Raw genomic sequence first — 27,602 nt, forward strand, 5'->3', positions numbered from 1 at the left:
CCTTCAGAGAAATAAGACTTCAGATTGAGAAGTTGCTGTGGCAGAGTTCACCACACCACAAAACATACAGTAGTAGGGCTCGAATAGGAGGCATCAGGCTGTGTCAGGGTGGCGAGTGTGTGTGTGTGTTTCTGGTGCTGACGTTGCATGTGTAACCTTCAGACGACCACAGTTTGACCAGAACATGCCCAGGCAAGCACACACAGGACAGACTTCTGTGTCTCTGTTAGCACCACAGTGCAACTTCACTGCTTATATACAAAAATGAAGCACAGAAACAGAAGAGAGGGGAGCATGTGCACCAAATCATTTTTAATTGACATAACAGCATTCCTTGTATTCCTTCCGTGAGTTGCGTATTACTTGAAAAACACTAGGTCTTTTTTTTTAACAGTGCATCTGCTGAACTTGGGTGTGCTGCCCGCACATTATAGTATGCACTCGGCCTCTGTCAACAACAAAATGCACGTGTCTCTAGACTCCACATGGAAGTTTATTAGCATGCTATAGAGCAAACAAAAATAAACGTCGTATTTCATACTCTGAATTCACCCTCTTTTTTTTCCACATCTTATCATACAGTTGACCGTACAATTTATATGAAATATCTGTGAAAAAAAGTATACAATCTTTTTTTCATTCATGTGAATTAGAAAAATAATCGTCTCGATACACATATTATATTCAAAATGTCCAGTAGGTTTTGCATAATAGTTTCAATCAGCGTCTCTGGTCTCCGTCACTATAGGCCTGTGAAAAGAAAGAAAAAAAAAGAAAGACAAAAACATCAGTCTCCCAGAAACCAGAATCAGACACATTTAACCACTAATAAGAATAATAACTGGGGCAATTACTATGAAACAGCCATTTAATATTTGAACATGTCATGGGCAAACATGAAGTGGAAAAATGAGGCCTGGTGCTGCCCAGCGAAGGTTCCAACGACCATATTTCATAATAAGTTCTGGGAGAGCAGTGATTGGGGTGACTTAAGCAGCAGCGAGCTTTGAGTTTGGTTACCACGGCAACGCTCTGGGACTCGCTGATAGCCAAGCAGCAGCAGCAGCCTGCTCTCAGATCTCCCTCCAGACTGGCACACTGACACTGGGAACTGTGGGCACCTAAGGAGCCACAAGAAGGAGAACCGCAGACAACCTCAAACCAGACAGACTTTCTCCTTCTCCCAAATGTTGACGCTGAGATTTGACGCTGTCTGCTGCGTGTAAACTCAGAACCCAAGTGACTTAATGGAACTGGGCAGCGGGCGCTGATGTCTCCACACATGGCCGGCCTCCACCAATCACACATCAGAACCACGGTGCCCTCCATTTAGCCTGTGACGTTAATTGAATGGACCATAAATGAAGGTGGAGGCTTTCACGGTAGGTCACCCAGTGGTAGTTACTGAGGCAACATGTTTGTGCCTCGACGAATGAGGTCACCGGCAGACGCCAGGCTCCCTCTACTAAAAGTAGAAATCTGTGAGAGTTGCTGTGGGATGGAGGGGATTCTGCGTGTTTGCTCAGAGTCTCACCTGAAAACACCGATCTCTTATTGGCGTCTCGTGCACCACCTGTGAAAACAAAAGACAGAAAATGTCACAGACATTTTTGATGTTTTGTGGGATATATCTACGCCATAATATGCAGGAATGGCCGGCAACCAGGTCAGAACAAAGACTCAATCAACACGAGTGAAAGATAAAGAGCCAAGCATCTGCTTTAAGGACTAAAAATAAAGTTCATCCATATCTGATCTTTAAAGGAGTTGGTAGGCAAAAAAAAAAAAAACAGCAAGGCAAGACTTTCATGCTGAACTGCCAGAAAAAAATCCTTATGCATTTGCATATCCAGTCCTGACAGCAAAGAAAGCGTCATCACATCTGATTCAAACCACATTTGGATGCGATTCGAATCAGTTTTCTACAGACGTGAGCGTCTGAGTCTGAACATTCTGGCATTCTTGTCTTTTTGCGTCACTCTTGACGCAACACACGGTTGATGTACAAAACCGCACAAGTCGGGAACGCGACAACATATATGCCAGTCTCCCTTTCCCTTCGCCATGTTCCTCTAGTGCCACGGAAGGAGTTGACGGGGAGTTTGTTTGGAGAGCGAGATCACGCACCTCCGTTTTCCCCCCCTGCGCCTGTGTTTGAAGGCTACGTCGTTATCTCTGCATACAAAATAACCAAAGTTATCTCTCTCAGTGAACACTGTAGACAAAAGATCGGATTTATCTGATGTATGAGAGCCAATAAGCCCGTCATTAAGCTGAAGCCACTTGTTGTTTTTCATCATTTGAAGCTGTCAAACGTGGCGTTTTTCCGAGCTTATCAAATGTAAATGTTTATATTGAACTCATTAGTCTGCTAAATGAGATGGGCACAGCGTTAGAAAACGAAAAGTCTTCTTTCATCTCCACTGCGGTGTGTGTGGTTATCTCACTGTGGAAGTTTATAGAATAACAGGAAATACCTATGGATTTCTTTTCCTCTCACCACACTAGGCTGAGGCTCACACACATCTGTTGTGGGAAGACGACGAAGTCGCGGCGCTAATGAAGTGACATTCATGGTCACGCGCACATTACAGGTATGTGAGAGAGAATCTTGCTGCTTAATTACAGCACAAAACTGGCTGCGATTAAAAAGTGTCAAACAGACCTGTTTTCTCACCTTCTCCTGCCAGGAGCTGTGGAATTCACCTCAGACAAAAATGTCCGACTAATGAGCTAAAGCAATGGAAACTTTCTGTTTGTAGACGTTTCTAAATCTTAGTCGTCCAAGTGAAGCGTTCAGCTGCCAAAATGCAATCTAAACAATTAGAATGTCTTTAGAGACTAATAAAATCACTCACATGTTAAACACAAACTTTCACATTCCCACATACAAAGCAGATTGCAGCCTTGTGGGCCTTCTCTCACACCAGAAAATGCTTTGTCACGTCTCTTTTTCTCTGTCAGCCCCCCCCCCCCCCCCCCCCCCCTCTCTCTCTTTCCTTGTGTCTGAACCATCTCCAATTCAAAATGTCCTTTGTCAAAATGCCATCACTAGAGCCAAGGCTTAGAGCAGGCCCCCAGGGGCTATTAGGAAGGAGCATTTATCCGTTTATTTTGCAAGATACACATTTGGCAAAACAATGACCCTCAACTGTTTTTTGGGGGGGGGAAGCGGAGGAGGGAGGGAGGGAGGGTTATCTTTCCATGTGACAACTATCTGCATGCTTGATGTTTGGTTGACAGAAATTTCTGAATTCCTAAAATCAAAAAGTTCCCTGATTTGAGTTGCAGATACGGACGGGTAAATAATAAAGCAGAATTAGCATTGGCAACAAAGTGGCAGGATCTAGATATGGCAACGTTGGTCTCCCGTAACAGATGATAAGTCTTACTCTTACAACTCTTACACTTTCATGCCTGTACAACTACAAATTGGTCATAATTTCCCTATGCTTTCCCCAGAGGGTGAACATTTCCTGTCTCTCCATGAGCCCTACTTTGTTAGGCTAAATAACAAGTTATGCACGGTATCTTCTCTCCTGATCTACGGATATTAGTGTTGTGAAATTTGCATGTTCCTGCTTCCAATGTGATAAACCCTACAGATGTAATCACCATACAGCCTTCGCTCCCTCTGCTTGGAATACCTTTCAAACTAAACTAAAGCGATCAACCTTTATTTCACTGGGAGCTTTCCACTCTTTATATTTTATATTTTAATGTTTGTTTTGTTACCGTTATCTCCCTGTTTTTATTAAATATGACGAGTGCTGCTGCCTTTCTTGGCCAGGTCACCCTTGTGAAAGAGGTCTTGATCTCAACGGGTCTTTTATCTGGTTAAATAAAGGTTAAATAAAACAAAACAGAGGCTACACTTTATCTATAAGAATAGTAAAATCTCCAAACCCCGCACAATCGACCAAAGAAGAACCCTATTCATGAGTAAGTTGTGCAACTATAGTGTAAAAGTTAAACATTTCAAGCAATGATGAGACATTAAACAATATATAAGGCAAAGTTAAAAGCACAAAGAGTACATCTGACAGTTTATTAGGGGACTTGACTGAGTTGAGAACTACTCTCAGTTTCTTTTCTGGCAAAGCTCTTAACAATCAGCCCATAATGCCATTTACATTCATGTGATTTATGGAGCAGAACATTCGAGGAGGTCTGATCTAATTCTGTCACATTCAAAGCTGGAGCATTCTGCTTTTCTGTATCGCAGCCAGACCACTACTACCAATGGATTTATGACTTTCTAGCAAAGGACTGGCTGAATCTGACTAGATCTTGATAGATATATATTTCTCGTGCGCGGTGCCAGAAAAAGGAAGCTTTACATGACAACATCTCACCCCTACGATACCCCCGAGGATTTCACCCAACTCGGACGCCTTTTTATGTGTCGGTCCTTGAGCTCCACCTCGGGAATTTCACAGCGAATACTTGCACATTAATCTTCACTTTTTTTAATAGATCTATTGCCACTTTAATGCCTCAGATATTCACTGTGACAAAATGACTGTACAGTTTTAAAGACATACGGTAAACGCATTAGAGGGGGCAACAGTGGACAAGCTTTGGGAAACTACAAGGAAATGAACTTAAAAATGAAAGTTCCCTCCATTTAAATAAGGGAACCTGAATAAGGAGACGGTAGATAAGGTAAGACAGTAAGCACTAGGTAGGTCGCTTACTCTTATCCTGTTCAGGAGTCTCCAGGATGTCGCTGTCTGTGTCACTGGGGATATGCCACGGTTGTCGGATGGCCTGCAACTGCTGGTAAAACTCATCCTGAAACAGAAAAACACAGACTGGGAATGTGTATTTATGTATTATTCAGTTTGTCGCTTTATTTAGCCACCTGTTCTACACGCACGGTAATACTGTAGCTTCATCTTCATCGTATACCGGGATGTGGCATCAACAGCAAAGTTATGGCTTCACTGTATTGCTTAAAATCCTCCTCACACCCCCTGATTGTAACTAACGAATGAATGCACTTAATGTCACAAAAGTGGAACGGTCCAAATGAATGAATTGGATCGTGATGCATCAGTCAAACTAAGAAAGGGCGCTGATTTGTCACAAAGTGATGACATGGCAGCTCTGTTAGCCTGTGACGTTAACTGAATGGACCATAAATGAAGCTAGCTTATGCTAGCTTGGTAAATCCAACAATGACAGAAAAGGGAGCCAACAACAGGTGTTGGTCGCAAAGAAAGACGTTTTTCCAAGACCAGAGTGAGCATCGATGCTGCGTTTGAACGGCGGCGACAACTGAACGCCCAGAAAGGACTGCAAAGCGATGACATGGTGGCTATATTTCTACTGGACAGGTAGGTTAAACTTTATATCTTTTGTTGTTTTTCGTATCTTTTCCAAGTATCCAAAAATGTTAGCGTCGCCGAAAACTACCGAAAGTTAGCGATGCCGCGCAGTGTGCGTGAATCTGGTCTGAAGAAAGGGGCTTGGACTTTAAATTCCAAATGTAGTCCGCTCCAACGGTTTTGTCCAGGATCTCCAGCCCTACCTTTAAGTATTTTAGTGAAAAGTTAAGTGAAAAATTCCTTCACTCAATATTCCAGAGCTTTAATCCTTCTACACATGGGCTCTGTGGTGTTGGGGGGGATAATCTAAAGGTGTCAACATGTGAGTACACAGAGGGCCTGCAACATTCCTGCCAGCCAGGTCTAAAGCCTTCAAAGGGGTTTCATGTTTTAATAGCTCTGCTGCTAAGTAGATCATGAAAGGAGTAGAAGAAAGAAAGAAATCCAAGTGAAAGTCCGCATTCTATGCCAGACAAATCTTTCCACAATGAAATGACATCCTACTGTACAGACCTCCACCACTCTGCACCAAACCCCACACTAAGAGCGTGCGGCGTGCGCACATGTGCGATATTATGTGCTCTGTCATAATCTCTCTCGTGTCCCACAGCCAGCTTTACTCGGGCAGCGAGCCCGCTCGACACTCACGGGTTCACTCATCTCGCTCGTACTAAAACATTACAGTGGAGCTGCAGTGATTTTCAAGGCTCCGCGGCGCAACCTTTTTTACGACACTTTTTACTTTTTTTTTTGATTTACACACTGTGCGCACTTGATCCGTTTTATACCCGGATAAATCTTAAAACGTTAAGGAACACCTAAAAAAGTCATATGTAGAACTTTATGTCACTCCGTATCCAACGGACATTACTGTGTCCATTAATGGAGTAGTTCCATTTTTCACAACTTATTTTTGGAAAATAACTTGCCAACAGCAACATGAAATCTATACCACTCATCTGTCTGCCCGTTAAATATGAAACTACAGCCTGGAGAAACCAGCTCAGCAAAAGGAAAACCTTGTTATTCCTCAACTTTCTTCACTTCTGCTTGGATACAGTTTATACAATTAAGATATTTTATCTTGAAGAACTGTTATTATCTCTCACTCTTTTTGTCTTCATCCTGAGATAGTGAACTACTTTAACCCAATTTTTGATAAAGAGACTTATGACAAAGATCCAACCATGTCCTCTCTTCTGAACAGTGAGGTTTTTGAGGATCACTTTGGGGTCTTACCTCAGACAGATAGGCCCGAAGGCTGGCACCAAGGCTGTCTGTAGTGCTGAGTCCCGGTGGGGTGAGCAGCGGTCGGGTATGTGTGGGCTGACACGTGGGTGTCACGGGGCGACTCCTTGACCTCCTGAAGGTCACCTCTTTATGAGATCCAGGGTTAAAGTTGGAGCGTGTCAATAAACTGTTGGGGGTCAGAGGCCTGCTGGGGGTTCTCGGGGTTTGAGTCCTGCTCCCGGGGTTGCTGGGAGATTGAGTCCGACCCATGACCAGCGACGTGGGCTTGGGGCTGAGTAAGGGGAGACCCACGCCGCAGGGTTTGCCGGAGAGGCTGCCAGCTGGAGACTGGGGCCTGGAGACCAGACTGTGCAGAGGAAGTGTGTCGGGCAGTGTTCTGTGGCGCTGAGGAGTGTGGAGCGCGCTACTGTGCAGATTGTTGGAGCTCCACTTTGTCATCTTCCCTACCTCTGCCAGCTTGGCCAGATCCTTCTCAACCTCTGGAGGGAAAAGAAGAAGAAGATGATAATTCAAGTCGGCACTGAAAGATAGTTACATATATAGTGTCTGAGTTAGGGAGGCAGCGCAGTCTCCTCATTTCAATTTCCTGCACATTCAAAGGAGAACATTCAGAAGTGAATTTTGACATTGTGCATGCAGCATCATAAACTCCAGATCACTCTCACTCTGGCAAACACATATTCCATGACAGAGTTGGATATTCAGAAGCTGTGGAGGTTTCATGTGCGTCCTACAAGACTGATGATTCACAAACTTTACTGAGCATTAAAGTGGGCGAGACTGCTCGCTGTAATCCTTCTTCTGGGCAATGATGAAAATATTTATAGACCCCGTAAATTGCGGTGAATCCGACTTCCTCTGTCAGAGAGCGTTCCAAGTTGATATACAGTAAGCAGCAACAGCCCTGGTAACGTTGTTGCCCCCCCCCCCCCCCCCCCCCCCCCATTCCTGACAAAAACACATTTGTTTGCCTCACTGGTAGTCTCAAAAACATTTCTTGTTTATGAAAGAAGTGACACTGCCAACTCCTGCAGATCAACATCTGTGTCATTTTTTCCGTGTTTTCTGCTTTTGGGTTCCAGGGTCTTGGCAATCGCAGTTCACAACACAACAATCATTTGAGTGGGATAATTTGGGGGAATGACTCATCAGCGGCGAGTATTTCGGGAAAACTGAACGTGTGACGTAAAAGAAAGAAAAAAAAAACACAAAAGGAAGCATGACAAAAATTTCACAAACCTCGACCTTCTTATTTTTGAGTTACTGGTGAAACACATGCTTCTATTTTACGCTGATAAATATCTGTTCGGCATGCAAAGCAGAACAACAGCAGTACAAGTCTCAATCTACATGCAGCTTTGAGTTGAAATCTAATCCAGACTGTTTTTGTAAACCATCCATCGAGGAATGCATCTAAATCTACGACATGCATAATCAGATTGCCATTTCTGTGCTTAATCCGCGCTCATTATACTGTGGGTGACCTTTGCAAGTTGTCCTGCCCCTGTGTTCAACCACCTGCATTCTGCACATGTTCCTCCTCTCCGTAATAAGAGAGATGCAGGTCACACTTTGGCCTGAAGCTGTAGCTCACAATGAAAACAAGCTCTCTATAGTGTGTGCACACATTATATCATACATCAGCTCTCGTGCTGCAGTGTATATAACGTTATGACAGAAGCCATGAATCCTTTTTTTTTCTTCTTTCCAGGGTGATACTCTGTATAAACAGCCAGATCATAACCATAAGACCTGCTGAAGGGGCAAGTGATTCAATGATTTTTCCAGCCCTCCTCCTCCTCCTCCTCCTCCTCCTCCACCACCACACGCAACTGTATCCATGACCGGTGTTATTATTGCACTGTAAACACACGTGTTCATTAGTCAGCTCTTCCCACGAAGTTGACTTTTTAATTTAAGTTATTTAATCAGCAGAGCGGTAAACACGGCATGAATTTTACTGTAAACCTGCTGCTTTTTTTCCATGAGCAAGTGACCCGTCGGTCACGAGCAGAGCTTTATTTTGAAATTCCGTGTAGTAAACTAAGAAGTATTATCATCTCACATTGGACACTGATGTATCGTGACAGTGACTACACATCAAAGAGGCGCCATCAAAATCCATATGGTGTTTTGATCCAGTCGTTAAGTAACAAGAAGAACAAGAGAAAGGGGGAAAAAAAATGGAAACAGATCTAATCTATTAAACTCTTTGATCAGACAGCAGTTGCACATGCTCAGAGGAGAGAGGACAAGGACATAGCAAGCTACACAACCATTCACAATTAATGCTAACTTTACTGATTCCCATCTCTAAACAAAAACAATTCCACTTTCATCTTTGGGCCTTACAAAAATAATAAAATATATATTGCCTTCCTGAATAAAATAAAAACAATACATGCGTACAATCATAGATGCATTTTAAGACGCCTTCTTTCATTTAGGCCTTTATTTACGGAAGAGTATTAGGGCCACATGCAAAGACATTTCTTGAAAGTAAAAAGAAAAAATTTCAGAATTCTGAGATTAAAGTCAGAAGTCTGAGATTAAAGTCAGAAGTCTGAGAAAAAAGTCAGAATTCTGACAATAAAGAAAGTCTCAAAATTCTGAAATTAAAGTCAGAACTGTGAGGAAAAGTCAGAATTCTGAGATTAAAGTCAGAATTCCAACTTTAATCTCAAAATTCACAACCATTATAATTAACCAGTTTTTTTTTTTTTACTTCCTTTCAAAAAATCTTTTTACACGTGGCACTAATACTCTTCCGTATTTATTCACTATTGATGCACATATTTTTTGTTAAACGGCCAGAATCTTTAAGATGTAATGTAATGTATAACATTAACAATGGCACAGGCATTTTTCAGGGTTTAAGGGTTCAAAATATTCACTTAGGTGAAACCCAAATCAAACATTTTATTGAAAAGAATAATTAGATTTATTGTGCCACAAAGGCGGGGGAGACGTGGAGCACATGCACAACCACATAATTTGGGTAATGATGTAAGGTGAAAAGTTAGGCTCTGGCTCCAAACATGGAAAAGTATGGGCAGCTAATAAAGGCTTGAAAGAGCTGAATTAGCTTGTTAAACAACTGCACTGTAACGCCTGGTGGGAGCTCTCACCCAGAATATTCAGTCAAGTCGACTGAGGGTGAAAGTGAGTGCGCTATTAAAGGCAAATGGTTCTGTTTTAGAGCCTCCATAATCACCGGTGCTACGATAAGCTTCAAATAAGTTTGACGTACAGTATACGAGGTCTTAAAAACACAGTGTCACTGTCAAACAGAGTGGGAGGACATGCATTAACAAACAAGTGGTTGACATATGACGGCAAATGGCGACGTTCCCTCAGACCGCCGACCACAGGCTTTCATCTGCCTCATAAGCGGAGACACATTCGATCATTATGACAACAGACGCAGACTGTGAGTCACCCACACGTCACACTCAGAAGATGAGTCTCGAACCGTTCCCCAAGACGCTCGGCGCAAATTCCATTGTGTCAGACGGAACAGTGAGCGCAGCTCGACTGCTTCCAAGTGACTCAGCGGAGCTCGACGGGAACCTGCCAAAGTTGCAGTCGAGATGAGTTCCTGCTGTGTGGAAATGTGTTTATTTTAATTCTTTTTTTCAGTCCTGACAACATTTAGCAGGAAAATCACTTTTTAATTAACCAAGAAAATCCCTCACACCCACACTTGTCATAACTACTATCTGAGCCCCTTTGTTTTTCATGTGTGTGTGTGTTTTTGTTTTTGTGTGTATTTGTTACCTCTCTCAGGCCTTTGCATGGCATAAACACTGACTTTGTCAAGACCGGCAGTGCTCATGGAGACCAAAACCTGGTCCTAATAAAGTAGAATCTAATTTCCTAAAAAGAAAAAAGTCAGTATTCTGAGATTAAAGCAAAAGTATGAATTCTGAGATTAAAGTCCGAATTCTGAGATTAAAGAAAAAATCAGAATTCTGAGATTAATGTCTGAATTCTGAGATTAAAGTCCGAATACCTAGATTAAAGTCAGAATTCTGAGTTTAAAGTCAGAATTCATGCTATTTTATTTTGTTTAATTTTTTACATGTAGCCCTAATACTCTGCCATAGATTTTCAATAAAGAAAAAATATACATATATACATATATATACACATGGAATACACACACACACACACACACACACCTACCAGCGAGCTGTTTGCCCATGTTCTCCAGCTCCTTAGAAAAGAGGGCGTCGCCCAGTATCAGGCCTGTGTGCCCACCTCTCACTGCCTTCAGATCAGTCTCCCAGACAGCCTGACGCTAGTTAGAAGACACACACACACACACACACACACACAGAGAGAGAGAAAGTCACATTAGAAGAGAGAGACCCTTCAATTAACTTTTAATTTTCATTTCAGGTTTTGCTGGAAATATCTGGGCCATATCTTCCTGAAAAAAAGAGGCAATTATTCTTTTTATGGGCTTTGGAAAAACAAAAGAAACCACAACAAGTGCAGATGAAAGCTGGCGAGGGTGCAGCGGTGCACACACACAGTCAGTGTGGGACACGAGACTTTCAGTAGTGGTTCAAGAGAAAAACTCTTTTCTATAACTCTCAGTAAACCTATAGGAGCTTGTATGCACATTAGCCTGTGGGAAAAGAGGCTGTCAGCAGCAAACGTGGCACAGTAAAAAACAATAAATCAGCCTTTTTTTCCGCACACGATATTGGTGTCGTATAAAACTGAAGAGAGAGAGAGAAGATCGCAGGCCTCGGAAGAAGTTTCCCAAAGTGTCATCAATACACTACACGATCTCACAAGAATCCACGTTAAAATCACCGTGTGTATGATTTGGAAAGACCATGGTTTGCCAAGTTGTTGTACTCGCCGTGTGATTAATCTTCCTTTTTACTCCTCGGATCACATGACCTGTTTATCCAATGGACACACAGAACACAATAGTTCCACAGGTGATAAAATAAAATTCGTCAGATACAACTCCACCTCCATTACAGTACGAGATAAGTTATGATCGCTCCGGTGCCAACACTTACATCATTTAATGTACTGAGCGTTTAATGAGGCACAGAGTTGACTTGACAAAGTGCTGACACAGCGGGGCTTGGGGGAAACCGGTGATGTACACGCAGCACAGTCTTCCAGACAAATGAGGGACGAGACTGGCAGTTTATTTTTTATTATTTGCAAGATTCGCAGCGCTCTTTCCAAAGTGAAGCAACGATCCTCTGATAAAATAGCAGGAGTGGATTCCCAGGGTCTACGGCACTGAACTCTGTGTCTGTCAGATACATGAGGCGTTCACTGGCTCACGGAACCACGCTGCCACAAGCCAATCCTTAATTACAGCCCTCATAAAGCAGAGTGGCGGCTTGAATGTTACAACTGAATCCCCTCACCAGCTCTATTCCCCTCTATCCCTCTCTCTCTTTGGTGGTATCCCCCCCTCCCCTCCACCCCCCAAATCCAACAGCATGACTTCATCTCATCCCCCTCCAGCTCTGGGTCTTCTCAGGCAAACAAGGCCACCAACAGATTCAAGTTCCCCCCACATGCACTTGAATATAACCTTTATTCAACTAAAAAGATATGATATAGTGTAGGTTATTGATAAATACGTGTCCAAGTTTTAAATTCTGCTCATTGTCAAATGTATTGCGATGCCGTAGGTCGTTGATTCTTACTTTAAATATACTTTAAATTGTTGGGTTTTTATATATATCATAAAAACCCAACAAAAGATGCCATTTTAAAAATGTATTAGGACACATGAACAACCAGAACTACTAACAACATAACAAATTATTATGTTTAACTTGCATAACCTTATGTCCCACATCGTAAACTAAAACAAATTGATAATACGTATGAAATAAATTTACAAATACGGAAACTAAGCGACAATTCTAGTGAGTCTTAGTTAGTTTTGTAAACACACAATTCACTTTCAGTTAGTTATCGTTTTATTTCAGTTAACGAAAATGTTTTTTTAAATTTTAGTCATAACTATACTATAATAACCTTGGTCCAGTCCCACAGACGGGGTCCCAGAGGATAGTTTTCGTGTCCCCATTGTGTCGAGCCTCTTGTTTAAAGACGCAGTCTGTAACTTTGGTGCGTTTTTTGTTGTTGCTAACGCTATAATTCTGCCTCCGTCGTGAACATAAGCGATTATTTGCGTGCTGCGTCCTTCATTTGAAAACAGGCTCTGTCAAGCAATACTATCAGACCTGACTGGGAGAGTTTGTGTGTATACAGCAGCCATACAGAGGTGGGCGGAGCATTTATTCCATCAAATCTTCTGACACTTTTCATGGACGTGTTTGTGTTTTCAGTTAAAGTCCAACTTTGTTTGTCTCGCTTTACTAGAACAATGCTTCTGTTGCTGCAATCTGTCTTGAAATGTAACTAATCACAAGATCTAGAATAGCGATCTATCACCGCTAAATTCCCTAAAATTAAGTTGTGAATTATTCATCAACTGCTGTACCCTCCCATCTTTAAAAAGCGAATGAATAATCTATCCTGCATTATTTATTTCTGATGCTACTGATCCTCAGGCTCCTCTGTCCACTACAGGGAAATATACCACTGTAATCAGGGCCATATACATACATATATATATATATATATATATACACTGGAGACCACAGGTGGTACGGTTCTGCAGCCACATACTGTATATAAACAGGATGTACCAAAAATCTGCTCGCAATTCACTTCCCCCAGATAACATCGATGAATAAACAGACATTACAATCAAAATATGGCTCTTGTTTGGTGTGAAGTCTGGTTGTTTAGTGAAGTCATACCTATTTACACTGCGAGACAAATGAATTTGATTACACAGTAAAGGTATGATGAAATGATTAAATCTTATTTTGAAGCAGCCTTATCTAAAACAAAGCATGACGCAGTTAAAGTTAAAGGTGGGGTGGGAGATTATTTTCTGGAGCATTTTTTACTGCGTTGCTAAAATACAGTGAGTAATAGTGAACGGCCCGAACAAATGAATTGGATCGCGATGCATCAGTCAAACTAGCATCTGCCCTCCCCTCTTTGTGCACTAGCACTCTCAGAAGACAACACAGAGCTAATGCTAAATCCAACGAGACAGTGGCAGCAACGTTATGACAGACAAGTATCCAAAAAAGTAAGCGTCACAGAAAAGTACCGAAAGTTGCCGATGCTGCGCAGTGAATCTATGTTCGTTCCACGTTCCTGTCCATCTCCAACCCTACCTTTAAGGTAGCTTTATTAACCTTAAGCATTATTATTAGCACCAGGTGCACCATTGCTAAATTGCCATGGGAATAATACACAACTCCTTATATGGACATCCTGGGGGTGTGTTTATAGGTCACATATTCAGGCTTTAATTCAGGCTTTTTCATCTTCTTATGTGCTGTTGAGTCAAAGTTATGATTCAATGTATATCACATTTTTAGTAGTGATATAAAGTAGCAATAACTTTATAACGTTTTTATTTTAGTTTTGTTCTTAAAAACGACTTCAAGTGAACTTTGAACTGGGACTTATTTCACATATTTCACAAATTCAATCCGACTTTTTGCTCAGGTATGACTATATATTTTTTTTTCCCCAGGATATAAGACACATTTTATACCCTCTGTATATACTGTATGCTTTAACATAAAAAAACAGCTGAAATGCTGTGTTTTCTCAGGGTTAATCTCCATGGAGAAATTCACAGGGACCTTTCTGGGACGAGGAGCAGTGGGCAGCCACTGAGCAGATTGAACATCAGTGGCTTGGTCAGGGGGCACTGACAGGAGCATTAACCTAACACGTGTTTTAATGGTAGGAGGAAACTGGAGCACCTGGAGAAAACATGCAAACTCAACACAGAAGAGGACCCGGGGGTTCGAAACCTGCTGGTGCGACCGTGCCGCCGTTCTTTGGATACTTCGATTTGGATTCCGCACCTTTTCCACAGACAAAAGAGATGAGCGATTGCCTAACGCTCTCCAAAAGAAAGACTGCCTGTGATTTTGCAATGACTTTTGTATATATTAGTGTCAGTGGAGGAAAACCCGAGTTGTATAATCCTCCTCCTCCTCCCAGTGTGACAAAACTAAAAGACGTAAAAGAGCGAAGGGGAAAAACCCTCTGGTGATGCTTCTGCCCAACTAACAAACATGGATCTTGTTTCTTGCTAAATTGATTCCATGTTGCGAGCGAACGCGCGAGAGAGACAGAGACAGAGAGAGGATGGAAGTCTAGAGTTAAATATTTTATAGTCTGCATGTGTGCAGCTATACGTGTGTGGTCACCAGTAATAATCACCACAATCTGGGGTTTGGTCCAACATCGATCGTCCACACAACAAGAACTGTTTTGGGATGTGTGCACTCAGTCACAGACCTCAAACACGGCTGGGCTGGGTTGGAGGTTCGAGCCTACAGCTGGCTTTGTTGGACTTTCTTTAGTTGTGGTCAGGACGGGGAGCAAAGGGACTAATATACACGCACACACACAGGCACACGGCAGACAAACGCACATTGTGCACACCAAGACAAACGGATAAATATGCAGTTGTTCTTATGTCTTGTTATTTCAGGCTTTTACCTGGACAATTTAACACCGATTGGAGCCATTTGTTCATGTGGGTTAAAATGAAAAATGAAAAGTTGGTGCATCATGGATCGCATTAAATCAAAGCTCTGAAAGTTAAATGCTACCACCACTGTCTGTTTCTGTGCAGGATAAAGGTTTCAATTCCGTTAAATTCGACTCCTCCTCCTCTGAAGGAATCAATCTTTGAATGGAGTGACATCAAGCGCTGCTGAACAGCATTGTGGAGTCTGTTGCTTCACTTTGATTTTTTACCATTTTATTTTCTGTTTTAACAAACATGACAACATAATAGCCTCGCTCGCTGAATGCACGCGCTCTCCCGCAGCAGGGGATACAAATCCTGTCGGGATAACTACCTTGTTATGCCAGGCTTTTGAGAATATATTTCTAACTCCTTCCCAACCTAAAATAAAACTTAGCGGGCGAGAATTAGTATTTCGTGCACACATATTACCTATTTCGTGGCTACGGATAAGTATTTTGTACTCACATATTACCTATTCCGTGGGAACAAATTAGTATTTCGTGACCACGTATTAGTATTTCATGGGAACTAATTAGTATTTCGTGGCCACGTATTAGTATTTCGTGCACACGTTTTGTCTATTTCGTGGGAACTAATTAGTATTTCCTGGCCACATATTAGTATTTCCTGCACACGTATTACCTATTTCGTGGCCACGGATAAGTATTTTGTGCACACATATTACCTATTCCGTGGGAACGAATTAGTATTTCGTGACCATGTATTAGTATTTCATGGGAACTAATTAGTATTTTGTGCGCACGGATTACCTATTTACCTATTACCTAGAGTGTTTTTTCCCATATCATGTTTTTCTGTTTTCTGAGACAATATGTGATGAACATACAACTGTTCATCATCATCCAAAAACCACCTGTCCACAGGGAGAGGGGAAATCCGAGTTCCATGACCCTGGATGCATTTCTTGGCCACACACTGAGCTCTTTCCATAAATTTAACTTGTGCATTGTTTAGCGAACCACCGACGCTCGTAAAGTTCCCCATTGAACTTGTAAAGTTCAGGGTCCAGTGGAACATTAACTTCTCCAGTGATCCTGGTTAAAGTGGAGCAGACGTCATGTTTTGGACAGGTTTGATTTGAATTAATGTTTTTGGGTTTTTTCCTGGGGTAAGGTATAATAGTTTAATCAATTTATACAATAGTGGCTGAAAATAAATCTGCCCAGAGCTGTTCATCAATTGTTACATTGAGATCTGATTCCTATTTCATTCTGGATTTATGCAGCCCTGGGTTTGGGCCCTCGCTCAGCAGTCTTTGGTTGAATGCCATTCTCGCTTAGCAAAAACAGATATATAAAGGCCACAGAGTATACGCTCATGAAATTAAAACTGAAAAGTGTAAAAATCACGTGCAACAGCAAGTGCTGCTTCTTCTCCATCAGGTGTAGGAGAGGCAGCGTGGAAATAAAGAGAAAATTGCCGTCATAAGGATTTGATCTGCACATGTGTGCGGTAAAGAACAAAAAAATTTGGGTTATTTTTATTCCAACCACACAACAAAGTCTTGGATGTTACTGATTACTCGCTCTTCAAACATGCGAGGAGAACTATTCTCTCTTTATAGCACAGCATCACGAGACACATGTGCAGTGTTTTGTTGTTCAAATGCACGTACGGTAAACAAGCAAGTGCAAGAGCAAAAAAAACATACACGTTTTAAATTAAAATGAATCAAAAGCTGATATATTTAACTGGACGGTAATAGACTGCAGAAACTGTGTTTTCTGAAGAACAGATGTCACTGTTGTGGAGCTTTAAAGCTTGTAATACCGTAGGAGAATAAAGGATGTGAGGTCTAACACTCGACTTTTAATGAGTTCCTGTTGTTTTGGCTCGCAGTATAAACACCTAACGGATTTTATAGACTATAATATAGAGAGTTCACCGGCTCACTGTGCTCACAAAAACCGCAGCCCAAAGCAAACAGGATACTGACAATAACACAGTCAAGCTCGGAAATGACATCTGTTCTGACCCTAGGTCACATGTTTGGGTTTGTTTTTGCACTTTTATTTGCACATTCTGGTGGTGTGGGTGTGTCCCTGTGTCTGTCTCAGTCTCTCAGGTGGACGTCAGCAACCAGGTGTCACACTGTGAGAGGCTCACCGCGAGTGGATGAAGAGATTTGGGGCCTTGGTTACAAAAACTTCCGCCTCACATTTTCAAAAAATCCTGTGTCGGTGTCTTTGCAATATCATTGAATTGAAGTAGGCAATAGTCGTAGTGAGTGAAGGTTAGTTCATTAAGTTGTTGTTTAAGTTCATTTAAGTTGATTTTATGCTTTTGAGAGCGTTTTTGTTAAATGTAAACGATAGCAGAAGTAGGAGAGAAAAGTCATTTTGTTTCTTTTCTCCTGTTTTATGTCATTTTGTCATTTATTTTCTGTTTTTTTTGTAGGTAAGATTAGGTTTAAAAAGAGTATTTTTGGTTTGTTTGAAAAATTGAAAGTAAGGAAAAAACACCCAATTAATTCTGAGAAAAAAGTCAGGATTCTGAGATCAAAGTCAGAATTTGAGATTAAAGTCAGATTCAAGTCAGAATTCTGAGATTCAAATCAGAATTTGAGATTGAAACCAGATTAAAGTCAGAATTCTGAGATTCAAGTCAGAATTCTGAGATTAAAGTCAGATTAAAGTTTTTTTACACGTGGCCCTAAAACTCTTCCGTACATTGTTCCTCTCTGAGATAAATAAAACTGCTACACTTGGTCGAACACACTTTTGGTCTAATTGTCTTTCTTTGGAAAGAGGAGGTAGAAGACACACACACACAGGTTACCCCTGGTTTCCCTATAGTAGACGTAGTAACACGTCCTTCTTGTCTTTTAGTTGTAGAAGAATATTATGTTGTTCCAAGTCAAAGTGCAAAGGGACGAAAACTAGTACGTACAAAGGTTAAACGACCTACAGTATTACTGCACAACATTCACAGTGTAGTTCCTGTATTTAAATAATAACAAAACAATCACACATGTAACTAATGACTGAACAGTAGCTTGTAATGAGTAATTGTTTGGGTTCAGGTGAAGACTGAAGAGCTTCCAGCAGAGAAAATAAACCGTTTTAAACTGCATCAATAAAACTCTAAGTGTCATTTTTCAAACCCCCCCCCCCCCCCCCCCCAGTAATAATTCGCTGTTCTGATTAAAAAAAGACCAGAACAGACAAATGATTAAAAATTAGCAATACCATGTATGTGCTCACATAACCATGTCTGCAGAACGTAAATATAAGAAGAAGCCATACAGTGTTTTATTATTGCACTCAAACTCGGCCAAATTCCCTCACAATGCCTCTGCCTTGTATTATACACGCGGCATTGCTAATTATCATACGTACATACATTTCTAACGCAGACTTAATGATGGCAACACAACCATAAAAAAATAATAAATTTGATCACTTAACACTTATAAAGAGAACCATAGAGGAATTTCTTGGGGGAGTTTGCTGCAGCGACTGCGTTAGGAAAGTATTTGTCTTTATGGGGTAATTATCACCTGCAGGACCAGGCAGAGACGGGGGGGAGGGGGGCGGGGCCTGTCGGACTAATAATGATAACCATTAACATTGTTTACTTTCCAACATCACCAAGCTTTTACTACCCAAACCAGTGCTGTATACAGTACAAAGAAAGGAAACTACATTTAAGGATAACTGGTGGCATGTGTTAAATAAGAATAATAAATAAAAATGACTGCAAAACTTTAATATTTCCATGCATCTTTGTGGCAGTTGGACACTTTTCTATGAATACCAGATTATGTTAAGATCTTAGTCGTCCCAAAATCAAGGCTGAAGCTTGGGGCTGAAATCACGGCTATTTATTTCCGTTGGCTTCTAACCTAGAGTGAGTTGTTTCCTGTGTTAATGTTTTATGTTAAGTCTTTAAATGCTTCTTTTATTGACTTGTATGTGCGTCTTTGAGTCCTCATTAGCCCTCTTATTGTTGCCCTATATTTGTATTGTATGCACTGCACTTCGGTCCACCCTGTGGTTTAGAAATGTGTGTTTTATAAATAAAATTGGATCGTTCTGTATGATATCAAACACTGAACGCATTTCCTTGTGGCATCCAAGGCTCAGAAGGACCTGTTAAACCAACAACACATTATTCACATATTGGCATTTCTTTTCAAAGAGAGCCAAACACATGCACGTAAAGACAAAAACAACCCACATAAATGTTTGCACTGTGGGACAGAGAGTATTAGTATTGTCCTCACGTGAACCAGACGGGGTTTGACCTGTGGATCTTTTTAAACACAGAACTACACGTAAAACTATGTGGTTTCAAAGAGACTTGAGTCTATAAACTATCAAGTACCAACCAGGTCATCTTAAAATAAAGGCTCAACATCCTGTATGCAACAAGAACATGTGTTAACATCACAATAACAAACTCCACCTGGGACTGTCCTTAGGAACTCAGACATTCACATTTGTCATGATGAAGAGAGTCATTGTCGATAAATTGTGCCGTGACACCCAGGTAACTTTTGTATTTGCGATGTTTCCGTCGCTCAGCTTCTTATAATGAAGCTTTCCGTCCCAACAATCCCTCACCTCTCTCTCCATCTTCAGCTACTATCTCTGTTTCACGTCAGAGGTCAGCCAGCGCACACCAGAAGTAAACAAACTTGCGTTAACTGCAATAAATTATTATTTTATCTCGTTAATTTTGGCTGTATTGAAAACCTTAGTGCTCATACGGCACAAATCTCTGCCCGCAGGTGCACCCGTTGGTAATTTGCAGTGGAAATAATAAACAATAACTCCTTTTATGGACATCCAGGGGGTGTGTGTTTATAGGTCACATATTTCAACTATTTATGGGTTGTTGAGTCAAAGTTAGGATTCATTTTATATCGCATTTTTAGTAGATATATAAAAGAGCAATAATTGTAAAGAATTCACATAAAATAAATATTTTTCTTTTTGTCCATAAAAACAAGTTTAAGTGAAGTTTGAACTGTCACGTGTTTTCAAATTTCACAAATTCAGTCCGATTTTTAAAAATTTTGAGTTCTTTTTGCTCAGGTCTGTTTATATAGTTGGTGAAAATAAAAAAAAAATTTCATCAGAAAAAAAAAAGCTGAAAAAAAAGATATAAGACACTCTTATATACTGTACGTTTAAACATAGTAATGGAAAAAAAAGTTATATTATTGTCATTTCAGAGCGCAACATATGCATGTAAAGACAAAACAACCACATAAACTACAGTAAGTGAAAATGTTTGCATGTGGGACACGCAGTGTTAGTGTTGTCCTCATGTGTACCGTGTCTATACAAAGACTTTCTTGGCACAAGCAGCTTAGCATCTTGTTATGAGCTAAAACAAAAACGATTCCCCTTCTGCCTGGCACTGCAACACCTGAGCCAGTTTAAATAAATGAGGGAAATTCGACGTGATGGCAGTAACACGGGCGCAGTCTAATTTCCCCGCCGGTGTCTTGCATGCGTTAATGTGCCCCGTCAGACTTCTGATGACAAGCTTTGATTCTAGTAGCTCGGTCAGCCTCTGAACGTCTGCTCCCAGTTAGTCTGGAGCCTCTGCATCTGCTGCACACACGGCACGACGCCACAGCTCCAATCTCTGTTTTAAATAAAAAGCCGTAAAAAAAAGAAATCTGCCTAACACCTAGATTGGGCAATTATAAAAAAAAGGGTATTAGATTTTTTTTTTTTTGGAGGGGGGGGGGGAGAGAGGGTAATTATACAAAGGTATAGGCGTCTTAGCTGACAGCTTTATTAACAGCATGTGAGTGTTTGTCTGCTCTGTGACACATTACATCTATATGGATTTCTCCCCCGAAGCGTGTGAGGTTATCACGCAGTCTCTGACTGAACAAAAGCCAGCGTTACCTTATCACCAACAAGACATTTTGCCCTGTTGTATAAAAACCTCTAAATGAGCCTCGAGTGTCATCGTGTCACCAGATATTCTTTCACGTATCCACTCGACAGCGCTGAGAGGTGAGCAAAGTGATACAGGGAGATTTCTAATTGTGGTGTCAGCTGTTGTGTGTGAAAACCGAAATGCTGTGCAAGCTCGAAAATCTGAAATTCCCACATAAAGATGGATCGGCTGTGTCGTATAAACACGAGGCTTGAGGTGGTTTTCACTCAAAAAGAGGCTGCGGAGGAGAGGCTGACATGATAATTGATGGCTGTATGGTGATCTTAATTGTTTGGTGATGGACGCAGGGAAGACACATACAGAGCTCGACATTTGAGACGAGGCGTCGCATTCCTGCAGCCGTCCCGCCACCGTGTCCACACCAGGCACTGGAGCTGCTCCAGATTACAGGAAAAAAAAGAGGGGGTGGGAGGGGGCAGAAGGACAGAGCAAAGCATGAGACCACAGAAATCTAGAAAGAGAGAAGAAATGGACTGACTTTGAACTTGAAATGTGTTGAGCAACTTAAGTAAGTAAATCATATTTATGTAGCACCTTTCACAGATATGTATGGAGGAGTATTAGGGCCACATGTAAAAAAAACCTTTTTCTTTGAATTCTGACTTTTTTTCTTTGAATTCTGACTTTTTTTTCTCAGAATTCTGACTTTAATCTCAAAATTCTAACTTTAATCTTAGAATTCCCACTTTTTTCTGGGAATTCTGACTTTAATCTCAGAAGTCAGACTTTTTTCCGAGAATTCTGACTTTAATCTCTGATTTTAATCTCAAAATTCTAACTTTAATCTTAGAATTCCCACTTTTTTCTGGGAATTCTGACTTTAACCCAGAATTCAGACTTTTTTCTAAGTGTTCTGACTTTAATCTCTGACTTTAATCTCACAATTCTGACTTTTTTCTGAGGGCCGATGTGCTGTTTTATCAGAGGGACGAATGTCAGAGGCAACAATAAGGGTTTCTGTTTTCTCAGAGTTCAACTAAATATCACTTAACAACTGATTGATAGTTTGTGGTACAGCTGGATATCATCGGCATAAAGGTGATAAGACACATCACTTGACTTGCTAATTATCCGTCTTAAAGGAAGCAACTTACAGGAGATGTCAGGCACGGCCTGTTCAGATATGCGAGTCCTGTGCTCCTCTTCAGATCTGCCGTCTGATAGGCTGTCCCCCTGCAACCTGGAAACGACACACACACTCTATTCACTACTGTACACAACGGCAACAACAGGGGAGCATTTCAAACAATCTCTCACATCAGCATCTCCTTAGCCACAACACTGAGTCGCATGTTTGGAAAGTGAACGTGAGATAACAAAGAGACAAGCAGGTCACTATCAGTCTGAGGTGATGAGACAAAGGGGAAGTGTTTGTGGAGTTTATAATCTCGGCCTTTGTAAAAATCTGGGACCAGGAGGGCGACGGGGGTCAGTTTTGGGACACAAACCTCGTCTTTGCATCACTGCTTCTCAAATTCTATCAAAAGTTCATATCTTACAGACTGTGCTTAATGGAAAATCAAAAGAAAGAAAACATGGCATACAGATTCCTTATTAAATCATTTAGTTTCTGTTCTTTGTCATAATGTGTTCCAACAACATTTTTCATTCTTTTAAGTGATATTTGTTTGGACTGAAATGGAAGCTGGTCTGGAGAGATTTGGCGCTCCGTCTCCTCGAGGCACTAAAAGATTTGTGTTTCCCGTCGATAGGAAAAGTTTTTCCACGGATGAAAGACAAGCGGCGACTGAAAGGCATTTTCATGGTGGGAAGATAAACATGTCACACGTGGCTTTTCACTGAATTTATAAACTCCTAATTCCAAGTAATTCACACACTTTGAGCAAGAGTCAGTGTGGAATTAAAACCAGCATTTATTTTCCTAACGCATATTTTAACCAACTGTAAATTACAACCACATATTGACTGTAATTACACGGCATTTCTTAGCTCCAAATTCTTCTGCTGCATGCTATTTCCATGTCATCAGCACAGCCATGAGGTGAAGACAAAGGAAAGCACTGCTGAACTCCCTCACAGCCACAGGCCTTCTCCATTTCTACCTTTTACCACGAGGTTAAAAGAGTCTTTCTTTAAACATCCTTCTTCTCCTTGTCTCTCCATCTCTTTAATGGGCTTTATGAGACCGTTAAATGCTACCTAAGATGATCATCAAAAGACCTTCCCCGTTCTCTAAACAAAACCTGCTCAGCGCTGCAAGCCCTCACTTCCATTCCAGCGGTACATTCCTGATATGAAAGCAATTAATTTAATGAGAACTATAAGCTCAAAAGAGGTTTTTTTTGGGGAGATCTAGACCCATTTCCTTGAACTGCAGACCATGTCTGAGATCTGGGATGCGTTTTGAACACGGGAGGGTTTTTGTGGCAGGAGCATGTTGCCATTAAAATAACTGATTGAGTGCATGAAGGAGGTAGATGAAATGCCGGTGACCACAGCTCCAGCCCCGAGAGACAGAGACATGGCCACAACAGACAGGCCACACGGCACTTTACACTTTCAACCAGCCAGCGCAGAGCCAGAGGAAGCGGCGAGTTTCCTGACCTGCCACTGCGAGTTAGGAGCCACACAGGCGGACTGAGCTGGTGGTGGAACGGACTGAAGAAAGGTGTCCTAACAACGCTTGGCTCAGCCTGAATGTAGCATATTAACTAACATACACTACATTAATCTTTAAAAATAAATCTATATATATAAATAAATAAAAGTGCTGTTGGAAATTAATCCAATTTCCTGAGGAAGGAGCAGAGTTGTGTCACCTCTGGTCGTCTTCTCTGACGTGTTCGACTGCAAGGACAACAAAATCAAGTGAATACAGTCACAATGTTTACATTACAATTGTTTAGTTAGTCCGACCACAACCGGGCTACAAATATGTGTAAATAGGATTTAAATAAACTGAATGTCTCAAAGTTGGACTAACACACACATAAACTGTGGTTGCTTTGAATTGTGTATGTTCAATCAAGTGCTCTGCGCATGTTCCTGTACCCACTCCCAGGTTAAGACCCAGAAATAACAAGAAAAACATGGCAAAATCCAGAGCAGTGCAGTTGTGGACTGAATTAATGCTCCGTCAGCTTAAAGAATTAAATATTTTGAAGTGAATAGACGGGGGACCTTCCAGGGGACGCCATGAGAGAGTAACGTTTAGGCCTACTCCATTTGCTCCCGCACACAGCCTGTGTTTTTCTATGATTTCCTCAACTTAGATGTTGTTTTGAGTTATTTTACAACTTCACAACTTGTATTAGTCTCAGTCGAGCGGACTTGGTGTGTCCGCGCTCGCTAAATTAGACAAAAGGAATGACCAAACCGAGAGCTAACACTCGAGCTAACACTCGAGCTAACACCAAAGCTTAAGCTAGCCCCGCAACGCCGAGCCCCAGTATGACCGACGGTCCCAAGCAAAGCAACCAGGTCAGACGGACATTAAGGCACTCAAAACTGAGCTTCTAACTACCATTGATGCCAAAAGTGACGACGTTGTGGCCAAGTTCAGAGAGGAGTCTGTGAATGGATGGTAGAAAGACACAGAATGGCGCACAACATGGCACCAACTAGCTGCCAGCTAACGTTGTGTGGGTCTGTGACATACAATAATAGGTCAACCAAATGAAAATGTCTAATACTAAACAAGGTGAAAGGGGACATATCACCACTTCATTTAACAAATGTGTTCCACGCGTGAAGAAAACCTCAACATTAAACAAAACATTTTGAGAATAACGTTGGAATATCATGTCGACTTTAATCCATCATGTCCATCAGAGTCAGAGAGTGACCGCTCCACAGAAGCTGCCACTGAATCCAGACTTACAAATAATGCCTTGTGTAAACAAATTGGTGAATTTGTACTTCAGAATTGGTTGTAGCAACACAGAAATCCTCGCTCTTTTGGCATAGACACACAGTTTGGTAATAAGTGTCGACATTGAAAAGGTTGTGCCAAAAACTGCGTAAGTTGCTCATTCTTGCTAAAAGTAACAGCTGGAAATGGACAGATGCGAGGATATCAATGCTTACAACTGTATGCCATACAGAGAGGTTATGTTGTATCCCAAGATACAATAAGACAATTGATTAGGTCACATGATCCAGAGGGTTTGGGCACACAGGCGTGTGGGAGTGGTGGAGCAATGGCCCCAAAGCACTGAACTGAAGCCATCAGTGGTCGTACTCGTGGTTTCATGAGTTTCAGCAGGTCAAAAACTCACTCAATTCACATTCCAACCACATCTGAGACTGATTGTCCGGATTCAGTGGCAGCTTCTCGGCTTGAATCTCGACATGATTGTCCAACTTTATTCTAGACATTTCTAATACTCTATCGTATGTACGGGACAAGGACAGTAGTCCATTTAAGCAACTGTAGCTCGACTTAACTGTGCATGAGAACATACTCTGTGTTCAAGCACAGAACTGACCACCAAAAAAAGAAAGAAGACGGGAATGTGAGGAATGCTTCTGCTATCTGTGTGACAGTGATATAAAATCAAACAGAAAACCACTCAATATAAAACAATTTAAATAAACACATCACAGAGTTTAAAGGTTCAGCGCGAGTGCAAGGTCACATCTGTACAGTAGTGATGTCTGCAGGTGTGAAGTGCAAGAGCATGAACTGTTCCACATGTTCCAAAAGGATTGGCCGCATACCGAGGCCGTGTCTGCAAGGCATTCTGGGAATCTCATCAAGACAGTGAGACTGAAACTCTCTTGTGAAACTCCTGCCCTGACCTCTGCCCACGTCGTCTTCCTTCTCACTGGTGTGTGTGTTTGCGTGAGAGAACACGCATGCACATATGTGTCGACTAATGAGTGTGTGTGTGTGTGTGTGTGCATCTGTGAACTCAACAACCCCTGATTAAAAAAAAAATCAAAAAAATCTGTGTCTCCAGAAGAGCACAAAAGGCATACCATGCGTGCAACACTTTTCCAGATTACTGATCTGTTTATGAACCTTGCACTCACCAAAAAAATGACTCTGCAAGACCACGACTCCTTCGACGGAAATGCTCGGGAAGGATTTGGTGGTCAGGTTAAAGAGGACGAAGCAAGAATTTGGCTCAAACCAGAAAGAGAGAGCGGAAGACAGAGAAGGAGAACAGATGTCTGACATTTAGTTAGGAGGAGGAAGAAAAAGAAAAAACGCACAAGGGCCAAAAAGGATTTTAGATGCAGATGCTGATTTTCTATGCCACTATTCCAACCTGGAAGAAACCAAAAGAAAGGTATAAACTATTTTGCTTGAACTGGCGGCAAACAACTCGGCAGCACTGACAACGTCCCACGCTCCACGATAAGCGGAGTGAATGAAAGAAGAGGAGGAAACAAACAAATTCCAAACCCCAAACAGCGAAGGTTGTGCAGGCAGGATCTGTGCCTGGCGTCTCACCGTAGAGATACCGTTTATCTGTGACTGGCATCAGGGAAGAGTCCTGCCTACGCCTGCCTGTGTGGTATCACACCCAGCAAACAGAAATCTGAGTGCTACAATGATGCTGGGGACTGTGGGGGGGACGGAGTGGAGGTGGGGGGGGGGGGGCACAGGAAATGTGTCGTGAAAGAAAAACAGTGATAATGGAGATGCTTATCCACGCTAGAGGAAATTTGTGAAAACAAGCAACACCAGAATGCCTTTCAGATATGATATTATTCTCTTCCTTGGATGCGGAGGGTATGTTACATCTGATACAAATGCAGAGAGGGAGTGGGAGAGTTGGGTGGGGAGGGGCGCAAGGGAGGTGTCATGACCTGCAATATGAAACAGGAGAAACAAAAAAAAAATACACGGAAAAAAACCAACAATAATATCCATTCATATATATACTTCATACGTTATTAATGAATCAAAGAGGATTTCTGCCTCTCGAGGTGTATCATTCAGAACGACAACAAAAGAACTTGTTCTGAAATGTTGAGAAACAGTGTGGGAATTGTGGTCCTGTTTGGTTCCCATATGTGGCATAATAATGTTGTGCTTTATTGGCCAGAGCTTTTGCGTCGTCGTAAAATTGGAAATATTTCGGCCGATGTTGGTACAAAATACTTTATTATAACGATATTCTCATTCTCTTTTTCACATATATATATCTCAAAAAAAAAAAATATATATATACATTTTTGATGGGGAGATTATTTTAAATGTCATGTCTATCTTGTATATACTGTAACCAGTAGCCTGTCACCTTAACTTATGACTAGTAGTGTTTACACTTGTTTACTGTCTTTATGTTAACCCTTTTGGCATTTTTCTCATAGACCATTTGTGATATCTAGAAAATTCCAAAACGATGACCTGTCCGCCTCCTGCCCTATGTCAGCCGAGATTGGCACATAATCGATTACTAAATGAATCATCAACTATTTTGAAAATCAATTCATCGGTTTGAAGCTTTTTTCATGATTAAAACAAGATTTCTGATTGT

General features: G+C 41.4%; 1 protein-coding gene across 1 annotated transcript in view; it reads right to left on the reverse strand.

Annotated features, from left to right (window-relative positions):
• Positions 1 to 297: 297 nt before the first annotated feature.
• Positions 298 to 27,602, reverse strand: part of c1h8orf34 (chromosome 1 C8orf34 homolog) — a 68,867-nt gene continuing 41,562 nt past the window's right edge. Inside the window, exons 9-15 of the mRNA XM_058643063.1 lie at positions 22,245 to 22,330; positions 21,451 to 21,524; positions 10,767 to 10,881; positions 6,570 to 7,060; positions 4,698 to 4,794; positions 1,535 to 1,573; positions 298 to 750 (exon numbers count right to left, since the gene is read on the reverse strand). Of these exons, the coding sequence (XP_058499046.1) occupies positions 743 to 750; positions 1,535 to 1,573; positions 4,698 to 4,794; positions 6,570 to 7,060; positions 10,767 to 10,881; positions 21,451 to 21,524; positions 22,245 to 22,330 (910 nt within the window). The 3' untranslated portion in view covers positions 298 to 742. The remainder of the gene's footprint in view (positions 751 to 1,534; positions 1,574 to 4,697; positions 4,795 to 6,569; positions 7,061 to 10,766; positions 10,882 to 21,450; positions 21,525 to 22,244; positions 22,331 to 27,602) is intronic.

The sequence above is a fragment of the Solea solea genome, chromosome 1 (genome assembly GCF_958295425.1).
Source record: "Solea solea chromosome 1, fSolSol10.1, whole genome shotgun sequence".
Classification (NCBI taxonomy): domain Eukaryota; kingdom Metazoa; phylum Chordata; class Actinopteri; order Pleuronectiformes; family Soleidae; genus Solea; species Solea solea.